The sequence below is a fragment of the Callithrix jacchus genome, chromosome X, assembly GCF_049354715.1.
Source record: "Callithrix jacchus isolate 240 chromosome X, calJac240_pri, whole genome shotgun sequence".
NCBI lineage: Eukaryota > Metazoa > Chordata > Mammalia > Primates > Cebidae > Callithrix > Callithrix jacchus.
In genome coordinates, this window is record NC_133524.1 from 16,131,678 (window position 1) to 16,147,072 (window position 15,395).

Genomic DNA, 15,395 nt, shown 5'->3' on the forward strand with positions numbered 1-15,395 from the left:
GCCTGCCTCGGCTTCTCAAAGTGCTGGGATTACAGGTGTGAGCCACTGCACCAGCCAGGAACATTGTCTCGTTCTGTCCCCCAGGCATGCAATGGCATGATCTTGGCTCACCACAACCTCCGTCTCCCGGGTTCAAGCATTTCTCCTGCCTCAGCCTCCGAGTAGCTGGGATTACAGGCGCCCATCACCACGCCCAGCTAATTTATTTTTATTTTTTATTTTTAGTTGAGATAGGGTTTCACCATATTGGCCAGGCTTGTCTCAAACTCCTGACCTTGTGATCTGCCTGCCCCAGCCTCCCAAAATGCTGGCATTACAGGCGTGAGCACCATGCCAGGCCATAACACATACTTTGTATGTTATATATGTATTATATACCATATTCTTATAATAAAGTAAGCTAGAGAAAAGAATGTTACTAAGAAAATCATGAGGAGTAGAAAATATATTCACCACTCATTAAATGGAAGTGGATCATGATAAAGGTCTTCATTCTCCGTGTCTTCATGTTGAGTAGGCTGAGGAGGAAGAAGAGGAGTCTTGGGTGACGGAGGCAGAAGAGGTGGAGGAGGTGGAAGGGAAGGCAAGACGGTAGACACATTTGGTGTAACTTTGCAGAAATATATTATCGTTTCTGTCTGACATTTTTGCTTTTTCATTTCTCTAAAAATGTTTCTATACAGTTCCAGTTCTTCCACCATTTGCTTTAGTTTTAATGTGTTCATTTTCAGTTTAGACGGGTCCATAAAAGAAGTCAAAAGCAGTCTCGAATGATTGGCACTTCTGCCAGATTGTCTAGTGTCAATTTGTTTTCTGGCACTGCTTCCCCTAAGTTTTCTTCCTCATCACCTTGCACTGGAGGACTCATCCCCATCAAATGGACTTTTGTTAATTACTTTGGTGTATCTGTTAGCTCTTGAATTTCTCCAAGTTTTATATCGTGAAACCCTTCACCCCAGCTCCCTTGCACTTTTTTTTCCGTATCCACCATATCCACAATCTCTTTCACGATTTCCTTGATTGGCTCTGTCTTGAGTCCTGTGAAGCCGTGCACAATATCTGGACGGTTTTCTCTCCAGCAGGACTTTGTTTGGGGCTTGATGATTTTCAAGGCTTTTTCTTTCCTTTTTTTTCTTTTGAGATGGAGTCTTGCTCTGTCCCCTAGGCTGGAGTGCCATGACATGATCTCGGCTCACCGCAACCTCCACCTGCCAGGAGTGCAAGCAACTCTCCCGCCTCAGCCTCCTGAGTAGCTGAGATTACAGGCACGCACCACCACATCCAACTTTTTGTATTATTAGTAGAGACAGGGTTTCACCATGTTGGCCAGGTTGGTCTCGAATTCCAGACCTCAGGTGATCCGCCTGCCTCGGCCTCCCAAAGTGCTGGGATTACAGGCGTGAGCCACTGTACTCAGCCCTGCATTAACTTTTTATGATAGATTTGTATTTCTGGTAGCAAATGATAAAATAGACTAGTATGTACATTTATTTTATGCATTCATGACATACCTTTTTCCTAAATTTTTTCAGTATTTCTAGGCTATGCCGCTTATCTGCTATTTTTTTTCAAATTGTTGCAAATCTCCCCTAAATGTTCCAGTGTGTTTATTGAAAAAAATCTGTATTTAAATAGACCGAGGCTGTAAAAACCTGTATTGTTCAAGGGTCAACTGTATTGTGTTTACATGTATTGCATATATCTGATTGTACATGGGAAAATGCTGTACCCAGAACTGTTAGCAATCACTTCTGTGGAGTATATGAGCTTGGTTTCAAGGCAATGGGAGTTGAATGAGTGAGTCAACAGATATTTGTGAGTGTCAGCTGCGTCTGTGCCCTGTCTAATCTATGGGCATACCTCTGCAGGTAAGTCAGCCATATCCTCTGCTAGGTTCTTTGGCCCTTTAAGTACATTAGATCATCTAATTATCTGAACAGTTAGATATTATTTTATGCGATTGAGAACTTATTCTACATTTGTTGCCTATTTTAATTCCAGTTGCTGAAATAATAAAGTTTACTTACTTAAGACAAATTATTGTAATTATCTAGGACTGGATGAGCCTTCAGTTAGAACTATACTCAACGCATGGGGCAAACACAGGCTCTTGTTTCTTTAAGCCTGACATGTGTTACATTTCTTTAAGATCATTTCAATCTTCCATTTCTTTTCCATTTATCACTGATTTTTTTCCCCAAATTTTGAATAGGAGAGGATGTAAATGTCTATTCTATTAAAAGTTATTTTTTCATGTTTCTAATCTACAGAAAGTTGAAAAAAATAGCACAATAAATATCCATGAATCCTTCAGCAAGATTTGCCAGTTGTTAACATTTGGCTGGCCTGCCCGCCTGCCTGCCTGCCTGCCTTCCTTCTTCCTTCCTTCCTTTTTTCCTTCCTTCCTTCCTTCCTTCCTTTTTTCCTTCCTTCCTTCCTTCCTTCCTTCCTTCCTTCCTTCCTTCCTCTCTCTTTCTTTCATTTGTCTCTCTCTTTTTTTTTTCTTTCTCTCTCTCTCTCTCTTTATTTAAAGAGATACATATATAGAACATTTTTTTTCTGAACCTTTTGGATGGCAGTTGCACATAGCAGCATCTCACCCCTAAATTCTTCAGCCTGCAACTCCTAAAAATAAGGACATTCTCTCACAGAACCACAATGCCAGACTTGCACCTGAGTGCATGAGCAGTAATTCAGTGGTATGATATACAGGCCATATTTAGACTTCCCCAAACCAGGATTGATTGTTTTGAAAAACTTAAGCCGGTTATCTTGTGGAACGCCCTGCATTCTGAATTATTCTATCTTCCCATGATGAGCTTCAGGTGACAACACTCTTTAGAACAAAGGATTACAGCGCAGCGGTTGTAAACCTCTTATTGCATACACCATGAAACCTATCGTGTCAGGTTGTTGCGCTCCCGGTGATGCTAACTGTGGTTAAAGTGTTACCCACTCAGATCGCGCCATTATAAAGCTGCATTTTTTTCTTTTGTAATCAGTTCTCATTTCTGGGGTGATATGTTGAGCTAGTGTGAATATCCTCTTCCCAGCAAGCTTTCATTCAATGTGTGTGTGTGTGTGTGTGTGTGTTTTGAGATGGAGTTTTGCTGTTGTTGCTCAGGCTGGAGTGCAATGGCATGGTGCGAGCTCACCACAACCTCCGCCTCCTGAGTTCAAGCAATTCTCCTGCCTCAGCCTCCCTAGTAGCTGGGAATACAGGCATGTGCCACCATGCCAGCTAATTTTGTGTTTTTAGTAGAAATAGGGTTCCTTCATGTTGGTCAGACTGGTCTTGAACTCCCAACCTCAGGTAATCCGCCCGCCTCGGCCTCCCAGAGTGCTGGGATTACAGGTGTGAGCCACCACACCTGGCCTCATTCAATGTTTTTAATATCTTTGTCTAAATTTTTACAGTGGGCTTTGCAAAAGTGTTGATTTATCCACTTAAGTTTTTCTACATTTTTTAGTTGCCATTCTTCTGTAAAGAAAGATGTTCCTTTCCACACCCCCACCACCTTTTTTTTTTTTTTTTTTTTTTTTTGAGATGGAGTTTTGCTCTTGTTGCCCAGGCTGAGGTGCAATGGCATGATCTTGGTTCATTGCAACCTCTGCCTCCTGGGTTTAAGTGATTCTCCTCCCTCAGCCTCCAGAGTAGCTGGGATGACAGGCACCTGCCACCACGCCTAGCTAATTTCCTTTTTAAATATAATTGTGGAACCATTGATTAATTGTTAAATGTAATGTGCTATCTATTACCATTATTGTCCTTTTTGATGCTTGCGTTATACCAAATAAGGGTGATTAGAGACCTTCTTGTTAGAAGGTTTTAGAAACAGATTTTTACCGTAATTTTAAACATTAAAGATTACATGTATTTTCTTCCTGAATTTTTGACCAAGAATTTGCAGTGCTCAGTTTAATAAAACATTTAAATTCCTTTAGGACTCTCACAGAAGGAGGAGGAGGAGGACACTTTCATTGAAGAACAACAACTTGAAGAAGAGAAGCTATTGGAAAGAGAGAGGTCAGCGATAATTGAAACACTTAAAGTGAATGAAGTTATTTTATTGGAATATTATCAGCCTTTACTAACCAGTACCAGTCTTCTGTATAAAATCTTGTATAAAATAGGTCTTATAAAATACCCTGTATAAATTATTTAAATCTGTAGTTGATGGGCTAAAACTAGATGTTATTTTTTTTTAATGGAAGTACTTTTCGCTGTTTTTGCTCATTTGTTATTGTTTTTGAAACAGAAAAAAAAAAATAATTAACAAATGTAAAAGGGGAAAGGGTTTTAACAATGGCAACACACCCAAAGATAGCCACTGTTAAGAAAGAAAAAAGGAAGTGTAAATGTACTTTACATGTGTCTTTCTATAATGGGATGATATTTATACATGTTTTTCTATAAATTACTCTCTTGCTAAATATATAGTGCATTTATTTCAGTCCTGATGCAGGGATCTAATTAAGTATTTCAGTGGCAATACAAGGCTGGGTATGATGGCTCACGCCTGTAATCCCAGCACTTTGGGAGGCCGAGGCGGGTGGATAAAAAGGTCAGGAGTTCAAGACCAGCCTGGCCAACATGGTGAAAGCTCATCTCTACCAAAAATATAAAAATTAGCTGTGCATGGTGGCGCATGCCTTAATCCCAGCTTCTTGGGAGGCTGAGGCAGGAGAATTGCTTGAACCGGGACCCAGGAGACACAGGTTGCAGTGAGCCGAGATCGTGCCACTGAACTCCAGCTTGGGCTACAAAGCGAGACTCCGTCTCAAAAAAAAAAAAAGGCAATACAGTGCCTACTGTACAGATGTAGTATAATTTATGTGTTAGTCATAGTTTATTCATTCGTAAATTATAGCTCTCTACTGATGGACTTTCAGGTTATATTGGTCTTTTACTCATATGTAAAAAGTTGCAGTAAGCGGCTGAGTGCGGTGGCTCATGCCTGTAATCCCAGAACTTTGGGAGGCTGAGGCGGGTGGATCACGAGGTCAGGAGTTCAAGATGAGCCTGGCCAAGATGGTGAAACCCTGTCTCTACTAAAAATAGAAAAATTAGCTAGGCATAGTGGTGCATGCCTGTAATCCCTGCTACTCAGGAGGCTGAGGCAGAAGAATCACTTGAACGCGGGGGGCGGTGTAGGGTCCAGCCCTACAGGGTCCCATGACCCCCTCTCTACAGGTGTGGAGACAAGAAACTGTGAAAACAAAAGACACAAGACACCAAGAAAAAGAAAACAGAGTTTGGGCCCAGGGATCCACTGCGAACCAAAGCACAGAGTCAGGCAGTGGCCCCGAGTGCCCGGACACTCTGACTTTTATTGAGTACAAAGCAGGGGGAAGGGTAGGTAGGATACGTAATGGTGGTCGGTGATAGGGTCAGATAAATCACATGTCTTGCAGATTGGGGCCAAAACTTTGAAGATGTCAAGGTGAGGAGAGAACTCAAGGCGTCAGTACTTTTTTCTTACTTGTCAAGAAATAACAAGGTCACTAAGATTTATGTTACTATTACTAATTCTTATCTTCTAAGGAAAAGAGGAACCAGGTGCAGAAGCAGAACTTGAAAGTAGACATGGAACATAACCGCTGAAGCACAGTACCACATAGAGACAATTAAGTCCCCGGATGTCTGTGGGCCTCCCTGACAGCCCTCAGGCTTACCACAAGAGCTTGGAAGGCGGAGTTTTCTCCTCACTCCCTGGAGGAAGGAGATGTCTCGGCCATCTTGGACGTCTCCTTCCCTTGCTGGCTAAACAGCCGGTGCTTTCAGCGCTGACACTGTCGCACAGCAAGCATCCCCCAGCGGCCCTTAAGCGGGTGTGACAGAGGACTTAGAGCATGTTGCCTTAGGGTCACCTCTTTTCCAATGCCACTTAAGTCCCATACTTCTTAACCTGAGACTTATTAGTAAGATTAAAGATTATATGATTATATAGATGGATATATTTATGATTACATATGAATAGCTATGTGATTATGATTATATATATAGGAATAACTATATAACTATATCTCTAATTTGTTTCTAATTCTATGTTTATATGAGAACATGCTGAGGCTTCAGACTCTTGCCTCTCCTCTAGAGGGGTTTCCCCCTAACAGGGCAGAGGTTGAAATGAGCCGAGATCGCACCACTGCACTCCAGCCTGGGTGACAGAGTGAGACTCTGTCTCAAAAAAAAAAAAAAAGTTGCAGTAAGCATCCATGCTTATATATCCTTGGTAATTGTCCAATTATTTCCTTAGGAAAATGACTAGAAATGAAATTGTTGGAATCAAGGCGTAAGTCCATGTAAAATGTAGATGGCCAGGTAGAAAGGGCTTCCTGGTTTGCAGTTAGCAGCCCTTCTGGCAGTGAATATAGGGGTCCATCTCCCCATACCCTCACTCATGCTAGGCATTATCAATTTATAAAACTTCTACAATGAAAAGTTATATTTCATTGTTTCAAATGCACATTTCTGAATTAGGTAGAGTATCTTTTTTATATGTTTTATTACCTATTTGTAGACTGCTCAAGTCTCACACCTTTCTCTTTTGGGATACATGTTTTGTTTGTTTTTTTTTTTTTTTTTTGAGATGGAGTTTTGCGCTTGTTACCCAGGCTGGAGTGCAATGGTGCGATCTTGACTCATTGCAATCTCTGCCTCCCAGTTCAAGTGATTCACCTGACTCACCCTCCTGAGTACCTGGGACTACAGGCGCACACCACCATGCCCAGCTAATTTTTTTTGTATTTTTAGTAGAGACAGGGTTTCACCATGTTGGCCAGGATGGTCCCGATCTCTTGACCTCATGATCCGCCTGCCTCGGCTTCCCAAAGTGCTGGGATTACAGGTGTGAGCCACCGTGCCCAGCCTTCTTAATTTGTTTTGTAAGCAATTTTATTACTTGATTAAGGATATTGATCCTTTGTTATATGTGTGATGTATACTCATTTATCATCATCAGTCCTAACTTGGCTTACTGCATTTCTTACCATGATTTGATTCTCATGTCATTGACTTTCATCATGATGTCTGATCTTGGTGTCTGACTGAAAAAAGTCTCTATTCCAAGATGATGAAAATATTCTGCTAACTTTTCTCTTTATATTTTTATGGGGTGGTTTTTGGTTTTTAAAGAAAATGTGGCACACACTAGTTTGAATGTATTTAGTGCCACTCAGCTGTACACTTAGAAAGGAGAAAAAACTTTATAGGCATTCTTCAGCTATTTAGTACTTTCACTGGAAATGTTGCTTCTTTTCTTGTAATTGATTCCTTTCGTTTCCCTAAGCACATAAATAGGTGGAATTATCAAAATGCCAAAAATATGAAAATAAAAGAGCAGCACTGATTGAGAAGAACATGGAATTAGATTCAGCCAGACCCAAGTTCCAGATCTGGCCCAGCTCACTAGCTGTGTTCAAATTTCTTTCTTTCTTTCTTTCTTTTTTTTCTCAGTAGAGACGGGATCTCACCGTTTTGGCCAGGCTGGTCTTGAACTCCTGACCTGTGATCTGCCCACCTTGGCCTCCCAAAGTGCTGGGATTACAGGCGTGAGCCACTGCTCCCAACCGTGTTCAAATTTCTTAATCTCTCTAAGCTTCTATTTTCTTGTCTTTAATATGGAGATAAAATAAGTCATAATATCTACCTCACAGAATTGTGACGATTAAATGAGGTGATGGATGTATAGTGTTGAACACAGTGTCAGCAGATAGGAGATGCTGTAATAGCTCTACTTCTTATTATTACAGATTTCTGTTATGATAAAGACTATATATGGCATGAAATAAGAAAGTAATTTTTTTCATTTATTTGCAGTGCTTCTTTTAAATCACATACATGTATGTATCTTTGTGCTCCTTTGATCTTTATTTCTTTATGAGTTGCATACCATTTAAATTATTGTTGAAAAGCAAGAAAATTATGTAAAAATACTGTATGGCATTATGTCCTATTTTAAAGTAGATGTATATTGAAGTTATTAAATTTTAAAGTTTTAACATTTTACTTTTTTGTGGTCTCAATTTATATACCATTTGGTTTAGTTATATACAATTATTTTTTTCAAAAGATTAATAAATCAGAGTTGTGCACATGGAAACATCTATCTGGTACCCTCACACATGGCATAGGAACACTGCTATATGCAATGTAGCAGCCCCTGCCATGGCTAAAAGATGTGTTCCTGGAATCTTCATTTGGAAATGTAATATATTTTATTTAAAATTGTGGTTAGGTCCCCAGACTACACATAAAACTGTACCGAACTCCTAATGCTGTTGAAGTAATGCAGGAAAATTTCTCATATTTCATTTCCCTTTTATAAATTCGGTGGAAAAATGAATTTTGGGTTCTAAACACCTGATTGGCAAGTAGACTTTGGAAATCTAACCCCCCACTTTAAATTAGAAACTTATGATACTGGATGTCTGAGCCACTTGCCACTTTAAGGTAATAGCACTCATTTTAATTGGTCATTTAAAAAATAGACTTGACACTTGCTTATTGATTGATTGATTGACACGGAACCTCGCTCTGTCGCCCAGGCTGGAGTGCAGTGGTGCAATCTCGGCTCACTGCAACCTCCTGGGTTCAAGCAATTCTCTGCCGTAGCCACCCAAGTAGCTGGGATTACAGGTACATGCCACTATACCCGGCTAATTTTTGTATATTTAGTAGAGGTGGGGGTTTCACCATTTTGGTCAGGCTGGTCTTGAACTCCTGGCCTCGTGATCCACCCACCTTGGCCTCCCAAAGTGCTGGGATTACAGGCGTGAGCCACCACACCCGGCTGACATTTGCTAATTTATTTTATAACTTTGTTTCTTAAAACCTGTAGCTTTATTTTAAAAAGATGATTATAATGTACTTTTATTTTCCTTCTTTTGGCAGTTCAAGTGTTTGGAGGCAAACCACAGGAGTCTCTTAACTGTGTGGAATCATAGTCCAGAGGTTTATGGCAGAGGATGCCGGATTTTTAGCATGCTGCCATCATGGAATTGCTACTTTTAAGAATAGGGGCCAGGTGCAGTGGCTCACATCTGTAATCCCAGCACTTTGGGAGGCTGAGGCAGGTGGATCACTTGAGGTCAGGAGATCGAGACCAGCCTGGCCAACATGGTGAAACCCCATCTCTACTAAAAATATAAATATTAGCCAGACGTGGTGACTGGCACCTATAATCCCAGCTACTTGGGAGGCCGGGGGCAGGAGAATCACTTGAACCCAGGAGGCTGAGGTTGCAGTGAGCCTAGATCATGCCACTGCACTCCAACATGGGCAACAGAGTGAGACTCTATCTCAAAAATAAATAAATAAATAAAAATAAATGCATAGAATAGGAAGGGAAATGCTTTTTGAATGTGAAAAGGTAGATGCTGCTTTGAAACTTGTTGCCCATTTTATTGACACCTAAACATCACTGTGATCAGTCTAGAGGGAAAGTTATAGTATACTTTTTTTCTGTAAAATATGTCAAAGCCATGTAGACTTATGAAATGTAGGAGGGATTTTAAGTTATTACCCTTTAGGGAGATAGTTGCTTACACGTGGTGCTTTTCCAAAAGCTCCACTCTTCTCGTTCTCTTACCCCTACTTGACGGCCTTATAGAAAATAACTTTCATGAATTTTGAATCAGTCCCAAAATGTGTCATTTTGCTATCGTGTGCATGTGTATTTGTGGATTAATGCCCATTTCTTTTATCTGATTACATCATTATACTGATAGGCAAAGATTACATGAAGAGTGGTTGCTGAGAGAGCAGAAGGCACAAGAAGAATTCAGAATAAAGAAGGAAAAGGAAGAGGCAGCTAGAAAACGGCAAGAAGAACAAGAGGTACAGTAGGAATCACATAACTAGTGAACAAACTGATGACTTCACCGTAATAACTCTCATGAAGAGTTGCCTATCTTGGGAGGTTGCAGCGAGCCAAGATCGTGCCATTGCACTCCAGCCTGGGCAACAGGAGCGAAGCTCCATCTCAAAAGAAAAAAAAAGAATTGCCTATCTTGAACTTAAAAAAAAAAATCTTATCCAGTTTACTAGTATTTTTTAATTTTTTCATTTATGTGCCCTATATGTGAAATGTTTTTAAAAAGCATCTGAAAAAAAGTTACTTTTTCTTCCCCTTTAAAGAGAAAGTTAAAGGAGCAATGGGAAGAACAACAAAGGAAAGAGAGAGAAGAGGAGGAGCAGAAACGGCAGGAGAAGAGAGAAAAAGAGGTGATTCCTGTCCTGGGAGGATGAACACATAGCATATCCTCTGAGTATACGGAAGTGCTGTGTGATGGGTTTGAAGAACAAGCTGTAGACGTGTCAGAGTTTGGGTTTGTTTGTATTATTTCTTGTCACTTCATTTGTTTGTTTAGGAAGAATCATATTTGAGTCTAGACATACACCAGAGTTCCCTTCTGATGCTCTCCTTTGGGTCTGTGCAGTGGCAGATTCCTTAAAGTTTTCTTTAGCTTTACCGTATTTACCCTTTCTACCGGGCATTGGCAAACATTGTAAAGGGCCAGATGGTAAATATTTTAGGCTTTATGGTTTGTCTGGTCTCTGTGGCAAACATCCAGCTCTGCCAATGTACCCTGAATGCAGCCATCGATAGTATGTAAATAAATGGGTATGGCTGTGTTCCAGGAAAGCTTTATTTACAAAACAGGCAGCTGGCCCTTGCTTCAAGTTGTGTTTTTCTCAGGTTCTGCTATATATGAGTTGACTTCTTTAGAGAATAATATTTTGTTTTGTTTCCACATTTATTTAGGTCATAAGAGAACTGCTTATGACATGTCAGCAAGAATTAGAGGATTTAAGGAAATCAGGAACTCAAATATTGAGGAACTAGGAAATATTTTTTGTCATTTGTATTAAATCTTGACTTCCTCTTCAACTTAGGCTATAAAGACAATTGTAGCTAACACACACTTGCTCATTTTAAAAAAAACCTATAAGGCATATGTATGAAGATTGATTTGGTACATTTTGCTACTATTCCTTAACAGTATATTTATTTTAGAGGTATCACAGCTCATCTTCCCTTGACTGATTCATCAGGATTTATCTTTTCTGTCATATAGCTAAATTTAAATAGCATACAAATGGATAATTACCTTATAGTTGGGAAAAATGCATGTGTCTTCACCATAGTCAGTATGGGGCAGAAGCATCCTCCACGATTTTTGTTTTTTGTATCTCAAGCCATCAGTTAACTTCAATGCAGTTTTTAGACAGCCTTAAATGAACACTTATTTCCAGATGAGGCATGATCACACTTGGTTTTTAGGGGACAGAAAAATTGGAGCTTGTCATTTTTTATAGAGAGGAATTAATTCCCGTTTTAACAGTAGAGTGTTCCTCAACTGAGATCTTTCAGGAATTAGGTAACAGCTAAGGCTTGTTTTAAATGCTTTTGTTTCAGAGGACATCTGTGAGACGTTAAGGAGAAATGAGGGAAACGAAATAGATTCTAAGCTTATAAAAAGGAATCTGTAGTATGTGTTTCTGCTGTATTCTAGACACATCTCTTGTGGACAGAGACAGAGCAGTGAAAGACACAGTCCCTGCTCTCACTGAGTTACTTGTTGATATGGAAGTGTAAGATGATAAGTAAGCAAAACAGATCATTCAAAATATGATCATATTAAGTGCTATGAAGAAATAAAGCAGAGAGTGATGTGATAGAGTAAGGAGAATAGAGTTGTGCTTTTGTACATTGCCTGATCAAGGAAATCTCTGGGGAGGTGATGTTTGCACTGACATCTGAGTGCAGAGATCTCAGCGAGAAGAGGCCTAAAGCTTGAAGGCTGAAAGAAGGCTGTGGAGACTGAAATCTAGAGTTCAAAGGAGAGAAGAGCAGTGGAGGAGGTTGGGGGAGGGGGCGATGGAGGGTAAGCAGAGTCAGATCATGGAGGGCTTCCTGGATTTGCAGGAGGAGTTTGGATTTTATGTTTCCTATAATGGGAAGCCATTGAAGGATTTTAAGCAGGGAATGACTCTGTCTCATTTATATTTGTACCTTTTAACAGATCATTCTTTAAAAAAAAAATTTTTTTTTTGAGACAGAGTTTCATGCTGTCGCCCAGGCTGGAGTGTAGTGGCATGATCTATGCTTACTACAACCTCTGCCTTCTGGGTTCAAGCAATTCATGTGCCTCAGTCCCCCGAGTAGCTGGGATTACATGTGCCTGCTACCACACCCAGCTAATTTTTATATTTTTAGTAGAGACGGGGTTTCACCATGTTGGCCAGACTGGTCTCGAACTCCTGACCTCAAGTGATTCCCCTGCCTCGGCCTCCCAAAGTGCTGGTGTGAGCCGCCACATCGGACCTTTTAACAGATCGTTTTTATTTTACTATAAAAAATGAAGAATGAGGAACAGTGACCAGTTAGAAGGCCTGTAATTCCAAATAAAGGTAACTACACAGATTTGGGGTGTGTCAAGGCAGAGTCAGTGGGACTCTAGCTAGTAGATTGAATGGGAGGAAGGACAAGGAGAGAGAAGGGAATTCAAGTCATATTTTTAGGTTTTTAATTTGAATAGACATATGACTGGCAGCACTATTGACTGAGGGAGCATTCAGGTGGATGTGGGCCAGGGAGGGTAGAGGACAAGAGTTCTGTTTTGAGCACTACAAATAAGCAGCTAGACATAAGAGTCTTATGGAATGCTTTAAGGGGTTAGGGAAGATAAGACTGTCTGTTGAACATAGGTACAACTTGTTCAAATGCAATTAGGTAGAAATTTACTGGCATGTTACAGAACCTCCTTTGCCTTATTAAAAAGTTAGAATTTTCTCCTAAATGCTAATTCCCACTGGTCATGTCATATTTTGGCTTCTGTTAAATGGGCCACCATACCCTGCTAATTTTTGTATTTTTAGTAGAGATGGGTTTCACCATGTTGGCCAAGATGGTCTCAATCTCTTGACCACCTGCCTCGGCCTCCCAAAGTGCTGGGATTACAGGCGTGAGCCACTGCGCCCGGCCGTGTTTTACATTCACTAATACCTCCTCTTACAAACTAGAACATGGTATATATGCTCAAATATACTGAATATTACTATTATTGAAACTATTATAAGACTGTTTAAAATATTTTGCAATGTGGTCTAGTAAATTTTCTATTTGAATAGAACATCTCAGTTCTGGGCTGGGCATGGTGGCTCATGCCTGTAATCCCAGCACTTTGGGAGGCCGAGGTGGGTGGGTTGCTTGAGCTCAGGAGTTTGAGACCAGCCTGGGCAACATGGTGAAACCCCATTTCTACAGAAAATACAAAAATTAGCCAGGCATGGTGGTGCACGCCTATAGTCCCAGCTACTAGGAAGGCTGAGGTGGGAGGATCAGTTGACCCTGTGAGCGGAGGTTGCAGTGAGCTGAGGTCATGCCATTGCACGCCAGCCTGGGTGACAGAGTGAGACCGTATCTCAAAAAGAAAAAAAAAAGAAGTCTCAGCTATATGTCCTTTGAAAGCTTTTCAAAAAATCTGTGCTTCAAAGGAAAACTAGAACCTGAAACCGTGTGTGCTCATGTGCATGTGTGTGTTATAATAGTTACACTTGAGTTTCTTAACCAGAGAAACCAGATGTGACTTACCTGACTTCTAGGTTTTCATTAGTCCTATGTTTGCACCATTTTTAGGAAGCTGTGCAGAAGATGCTGGATCGGGCTGAAAATGAGGTATTTTTTAAACCTTTCATTGAGAATTTGAGACCAATTAATGTTTCCTTAGAATGATAGTTCCAGTAATGTTAGTTTTGTGGTAGGTTACTTAGATCATGTTTGGATAGCTGGAATCATGTTTGTGGTCCTTTATACAATAACAAAAAAATTTACTGATGAACAAATACAAATGGTATACATGACCCCTGTGGACTGGACTTGTTTAGAGTCCTTACAGTGTGTTTAAGCAGCATCACATACCGTTAGCCTCCAGTGGACGATTTACCTTGAATCAGAATAACTTCTATTTCTGTCTGTGGTGGTTCCCTAATAAGTTCTTAGACTCTTTTATTTCTTCTTTTTTTTTTTTTTTCTTTTGAGACAGAGTTTCGCTCTTGTTGCCCAGGCTGGAGTGCAATGGCATGATCTTGGCTCACCATAACCTCTGCCTCCTGGGTTCAAGCGATTCTCCTGCCTCAGCCTCCTAAGTAGCTGGGATTACAGGCACGTGTCACCACACCCAGCTAATTTTGTATTTTTAGTAGAGATGGGGTTTCTCCATGTTGGTCAGGCTGGTCTCAAACTCCTGACCTCAGGTGATCCGCCTGCCTTGGCCTCCCAAAGTGCTGGGATTACAGGCATAAGCCACCATGACCAGCCTTCTTGGACTCTTTTTAGAATGGATGGAAACCTTGGTGGCTGCCCTTGGTTGCAGTAGTGATGCCAGATAAAGAAACGTTACCAGGAGCCAAAAGAGAAATGGAGCTCATATCTTAGTACGGTTGTTTGTAAAGTCTTGATTGCCTATTACAACTTAAATGTTTGCATTTTTAAATGAAAAATGTTTATCTTTGAGAAAAATATTTTAATATACTTTGAAACATTTAGTCTTTCATGGGTTTCTACACCACCAGTAAAGTCATGGTTATTTTTAACAGTTGGAAAATGGTACCACATGGCAAAACCCAGAACCACCCGTGGATTTCAGAGTAATGGAGAAGGATCGAGCTAATTGTCCCTTCTACAGTAAAACAGGAGCTTGCAGATTTGGAGATAGGTAATTTTGTTTTATCATGTCAGAATGAAGTGATTCAAAATGTTGAAGTTTTCGAGTTCTCCTTTTGGGAGAGGCACAAGCCTCGGTTTCAGATGTCTGTCATCAGACAGCTGCTGCTTTCTTACCACTGCTCTCATTTTCCAGCTGATCATCCTCTGCTTTGACCATCCCTGTTCCTTCTATGTTTGTTCCCTGGGTGGGCTTAGCCTAGTTCTCTGAGGGTGCTTCCTTTCTATTCCACATCTTTAGGAAGCCCTTTTGCTTGTTGGTTTCTTCCTGAGCTTGCATTAGTCCATGGTGGACCACTGGGATGGGGAAATAATATATTTGAAGAGCTTGGAGCAGCTTGACTTTATTTTTTGAAGGGCAAACACTGTGCCCAAACCAGGCTTTTTTTTTTTTTTTTTTGAGACAGAGTCTTGCTCTATCGCCCAGGCTGGAGTGCAGTGGTGTGATCTCGGCTCACTGCAACTTCTACCTCCTGGGTTCAAGTGATTCTGTTGCTTCAGTCTCCCATGTAGCTGGGACTACAGGCATGCACCACCATACCGGGCTAATTTTTTGTATTTTTAGTAGAGACGGGGTTTCACTGTGTTAGCAAGGATGATCTCGATCTGACCTCGTGATCTGCCCACCACAGCCTCTCAAAGTACTGAGAGTACAGGTGTGAG

At 40.7% G+C, this 15,395-nt stretch overlaps 1 protein-coding gene across 4 annotated transcripts in view; it reads left to right on the forward strand.

Annotated features, from left to right (window-relative positions):
• The window catches only part of ZRSR2 (zinc finger CCCH-type, RNA binding motif and serine/arginine rich 2), a 32,940-nt gene that overhangs the window by 4,176 nt on the left and 13,369 nt on the right, over window positions 1-15,395 (forward strand). For 3 of the 4 annotated variants that reach the window (XM_035289402.3, XM_008988998.4, XM_002762653.5), the window contains exons 3-7: window positions 3,946-4,027; window positions 9,733-9,841; window positions 10,142-10,228; window positions 13,647-13,685; window positions 14,606-14,724. In XM_035289402.3, coding sequence (XP_035145293.1) covers window positions 3,946-4,027; window positions 9,733-9,841; window positions 10,142-10,228; window positions 13,647-13,685; window positions 14,606-14,724 — 436 coding nt within the window. Of the gene's footprint in view, window positions 1-3,945; window positions 4,028-7,822; window positions 7,846-9,732; window positions 9,842-10,141; window positions 10,229-13,646; window positions 13,686-14,605; window positions 14,725-15,395 lie in introns of all 4 variants that reach the window. The other variant, XM_078363389.1, reaches the window with a different exon arrangement.